Below are 4,924 nucleotides of genomic sequence, written 5' to 3' on the forward strand. Positions count from 1 at the left end.
TCTATCTATCTATCCATCTATCTATCTATCTATCTATCCATCTATCTATCTGTCTATCTATCCATCTATCTATCCATCTACCTACCTATCTATCTATCTGATCCATATGTGTGTCTGTCTGTCTATATATCTATCTATCCGTCTATCTATCCATCTATCTATCTATCCATCCATCTACCTATCTATCTATCTGACTGTCTATCTCTATATATGAATATACAAAATGTTCTGTTTGATTCTTATTCATCATGTATGTTACTCTATTGCTGTGACGCGCGCGCGCGTGCGTGCGTGTATTCAGGCACGTGTGCGTACGTGCATATATGAACACGTGAGTACGTGTACAAGCGCGCGCGTGCGTGCGCGTGCGTGCCTGCGTGCGTGTGCGTGCGTGCGTGTGCACCGCTAGCGGGTTAGGCGATTATTTAGACAATGAGATATAATGGAGGACGTTTTATAACGGTTAGTTATGTTAACTTTTACGGCCGCCCCGCCAGGTGGCTCTGAAACTGGACCGAGTATACTACCGGGGTGTCTATATTCAAGCCGGTACGGGAGATTACGGTACGCATATATTTGCTAATATATTGACTAATCGTGCATCAATAAACTTAATATTCACAGAGAGTATAGCTAAGACATGTGTCTATAGGTATCTAGAATTTTAGAAATTTAATCATCTGTAATTCACTTTCGCGCGCATATATTTAGCATTTGCTAATATATTGACTAATCATGCGTCAATAAACTCAATATTTACAGATTCAAGCCGGTACGGGAGATCATTTGCATAATATATTCTAGATACCTATAGACACATGTCTTAGCTATACTCGCTGTGAATATTGAGTTTATTGACGCACGATTAGTCAATATATTAGCAAGTATATGCGTACCGTAATCTCCCGTACCGGCTTGAATATAGACACCCCGTATACTACCGGAAGCATTTATTGGGGGGTGGGGAGGAAGGTGTGTGAAGACAAGAAGCGTGTGGGCGGTGGTAGGTGTAGTCGAATGCATGTGCGCATGACTAAGGGCGGCCATGTTTAAGTCTGGGAAGGGAGCACACTAGAGCTGCCATGTTCGAGTTTGCATAGGGGAAGACAAATACCGGCGATGTTTGAGTCCGTGTGTAGGGGACGATTAAGATCGGCCATGTTTGAGTCTGTGTAGGGAGGAAGACTAAGAGCCGCCATGTTTGAGTCTTCTGCGTCCACCGGTGAGCCAGCTAGCGTGTAGCTGTGTGTGACCTCTGACCGACCTTGACCTCTGGGTGACCCCCATCTGTTGCGTGAGAGCTAGTCAGTGAGGGGGGACCGGCGATCTGTCGCGTGCGCTGGGTCCCCCGTGCGTTCCTTTGTAAGTTTGTTTTGGTATGTGAAATAAACGTTTGTGCATTTTTTTCTTCCGATTCTTGCCTCGTTCAGCGTTTCGCTGTTGTTTGTTGTTTGTTAATTATTTTTTTTATTTATTTATTTACTTGCCTCACATTGCGTGGCATGCGTTGTTGTTGTTGTTGTTGTTGTTTTTCCGTTACGCGGTTTATTTTAACGTACGAGGGGCAGAAATGTGCACTTAGGAATGTAACATTGGAGAAATGAAAGATACAACATTTTGTGTTGAGTGGCAATTTTTTATAGGTTCTGTAATTTCTGTAATAAGTTTCTGTAATTTCGTACACGGATAAACGAACGATGCACACTTGTTTGTTGCTTCAATATAATGAATTTTATTACTATATGACCAGCACCAATCCGTAACATAATATTCACACAAAATATTCATACAAGGATCTCATATCTGTAAAGGTAACGTATGTAATCGTGATTCTATGTACATATGTAAACAGCATATAAATAAGATGGCAGTACATTCAGACCAGACGAGCTAGCAGCGCCACCTGGCCACCGACTGCGGCGTTAACCCTAGCTCGTCAGTGTAATAATAAACAAAAGCTCCAACGATCGACCGTTCTCTTCATCTTCATTGTTCCTCTTCTGTGCGCATGCGCGCGCACGATGACGTAAGCAGCACACATCACGCTTAAAACCGCTTGGCGGAAGCCAGCTTGACGAATTCTGGAATGTAGCGCACACGTAATATTAGCTATTTATACAGATTTATGTACATGCACACAGTTTACGCTGCACAGTGACGTCACGCACGACTATCGCCTCTCAACACCTCTCCGTTTATCTATCTCTCTCTCTCTCTCTCACTTCTCTTCTCTCTCTCTTCTCTCTCTCTCTCTCTCTCTCTCTCTCTCCTCTCTCTACTCTCTCTCTCTCTCTCTCTCTCTCTCTCTTCTTTCTCTCTCTCTCTCGCTCTCTCTCTCTCTTCTCTCCTCTCTTTCTTCATCTCTCTCTCTCTCTTCTATTCTCTCTCATTTCTCTGCCTCTTCATATCTACACTTCCTTTTCACCCCCTCTCTCTCATGTCTCTTTCTCCTCCTCCCCTCTTCCCTTTCCCCTTCCCCCCATGCCTCCTCATCCCTTTTCTTCGGCCCCCCGTTATCTCGCCGCCTTCTACACTCTTCTGTCTCTCACTCTGTGCCTACATGTTCCTCGCTCCGTTCTCTCCCTACTCTGTCGTCCTGCTCGGTCTCGCGTCTTACCTTCTCTCTGCATCATGAAAAACTTTCTCAGCACTTACGTATGCGTAGTCAGCCGTCATGCCCCTACGATGAACCTGTGTCCCTATTATTAGGAAATGTTATCGCGGTTTCGCGCGTCGCTCCCGCTTACTGGTATGCCTTCTTCCCCGCTTCTCCCTCGGCTACTCCCCTCCTATCAGCAGCTCTCCCTCACTTCCTGCGTGCCATCCTCGGCTGCTGCGCCCTCGCCTCCTCTCCCGCTGTTCCGTCAATTCATCATTGTCCGCTCTCCGCTTGCCCATTCCTCTTATCCTTGCGCTTTTCCACTCTATCCTCATCTATCTCTATGTCTCCTCCGCCTTACCCTCTCTGATAGATATAGGCGCATCCCCCATCCTACTCCCCTCACGTGTTCGCCTCGTCCGCAGTCGTCTTCATGCGTGACCGTCGTCCTGGTGCAGCTTCTGGTGCCTTATGAATATGTCTCGATTCATATCAGATGCCGGGTCTACCTGCTTCCCTGTCACTTGCTCTTACTCGCGCACCACTCACGTTGTCATCCCTTCCATACACCCTCACCCGATCCTTCGTCTGCACTCATTTTCCGTTCCTCGACCGCTGCAGTCACGTGCTCTCATTTCTTCTCTCGCTCTCGGCTCTGACTCCTATTTTTAAGGCGTAGTGCCTATCTGCGTTAACTTGTGCTCTCTCCTGCATCCCCTATCGACCTCCGATCATCGTCTGCAACTTCGTATTTTTCCGCTCGTGTTTCCCTGCTCTTTCAGACCATTCCATATCTCTCTGCGTTCTTCGAACTTTCCGCTAGTACTCCTGATATCGTTTAGGCTCGTCTCTCTCATCAGGCTGCTCCCCTTCCTATCACTCTGGTCTCCGCCGCTACTGGCTCCTTTACTTAAATAACCCCTCATCTGTCCTAGTTACTTGCCGTCAACGTTTACCGCCTCCTAACTTAGCGCATCCTGCATTCGCTATGGATGGCCAAGGTTGTAGACGTAGCTTCGCTTCTCCCTCTTCCTCACCAGCTTCGTGCTAGGTACCTGTAGCATGTGCGATTGTTCCTCACTCTCGCAATTCGATTGCCGATGCCCGCTTGCTGGTGAAACTCGCCTTAGCACTCCCCATGTAGACTCTAGTAAGGCTTATGCATCAGATGGACGATTTTGAAATGTTCCCCCACAGGTACTTGTGGAATTTTCTTGACGCCAACCATCCTCGCCAATGTTCTTTCTCCACCTGAGCATAGCTTCTTTCAGCTTGGTTGCCAACTCCTCTGGAGTTGATAGTCAGACGGACCATCTCTCTCTCACCATCAAATCTTCCGTCTCGAGCCCTCTGGCCATTCCGATCTCCCTATCTCTCATACGCCTCGCTCTCGCGCGCCCTACCTACGCTCCTCCATACTTCCTCCGTCCGTCTCTTCTTCCTCCCTATACTCTCCGTCGCCATGTCTTCTCATGCTTCGCACTTCTCCTTCTCTCTCCTCTATCTCGCCATCGTGCCCCTCTTCCTCGCTCTGACGCTCCTTCTCTTGCCTCGGTACGTTACTCGAATATACCGTACTTCCCTCTCTCCCTTCGTCCTTCATCCTCCCTCTCCTCCTCCTTCCCCTCGCCCTCTTCTCCTCCTCTCTCACCTTCGTAGTCGATGTTGCCGTCTCCGTCGGCGTCGGCGCTTTTCACCATCTCGGCGATGGTCATGTCGTCACATCCTGGCCTTCAGTTCCGGATGATCAGACGCAGACTCTTCGCGATCAGCTTTCCGTTTCCGTCACGGGTCGGAGAGTCGCGAACGCCTCGGTGTACTCGAAGTCGATGTCCCGCCATGAAGGCGACTTCCGTTGCATGTAGTCGACGAATTTGAAGCCTGGAAGCTGAGAGTAGACACCTGCACACACGCGAGAGACAAGATGTGTCGTGTTATTAATTATTACGTGTTATTAGTTAATTGGTTAAGTGTGTTTTAATTAGTTAATTAGTTCGGTGTGTTACATGGGCGTGCTTCGTTGCCATGATAGTCGATTAAAGCAAACTGGAAAGCTGAGCGTGCAACCTGCACCATAACGCGAGAGACAAGATGTGTGCGCGTTATTAATTAGTTACGTGTTAATTAGTTAATTGGTTAAATGAGTTTTAATTAGTTAGTTAATCGATGTCCCGCATGAAGCTCTTCGTTGCCATGTAGTTGACGAAAGCATGGAAGCTGAGAGCGCATCCTCCACACACGCGAGAGACAAGATGTGTGCGTGTTATTAATTAGTTACGTGTTAATTAGTTAATTGGTTAAGTGTGTTTTAATTAGTTAGTTAAT

The 4,924-nt window shown here is 47.4% G+C and overlaps 1 protein-coding gene across 2 annotated transcripts in view; it reads right to left on the reverse strand.

Moving 5' to 3' along the window:
• Nucleotides 1-1,708: 1,708 nt before the first annotated feature.
• The window catches only part of LOC106818742 (calmodulin-like), a 5,007-nt gene continuing 1,791 nt past the window's right edge, over nt 1,709-4,924 (reverse strand). The window contains exons 1-2 of one of the 2 annotated variants that reach the window (XR_001395290.1): nt 4,251-4,335; nt 1,709-2,081 (exon numbers count right to left, since the gene is read on the reverse strand). Coding sequence is in view for 1 of the 2 variants with exons in the window: in XM_014823412.1 (XP_014678898.1) it covers nt 2,047-2,081 (35 nt within the window). In the remaining variant the exon portion in view is untranslated. Of the gene's footprint in view, nt 2,082-4,250; nt 4,336-4,924 lie in introns of those variants that run through there. The other variant, XM_014823412.1, reaches the window with a different exon arrangement.

This window comes from Priapulus caudatus, unplaced genomic scaffold (assembly GCF_000485595.1).
Source record: "Priapulus caudatus unplaced genomic scaffold, Priapulus_caudatus-5.0.1 Scaffold2482, whole genome shotgun sequence".
In the NCBI taxonomy this organism is placed as follows: Eukaryota; Metazoa; Priapulida; class Priapulimorpha; order Priapulimorphida; family Priapulidae; genus Priapulus; species Priapulus caudatus.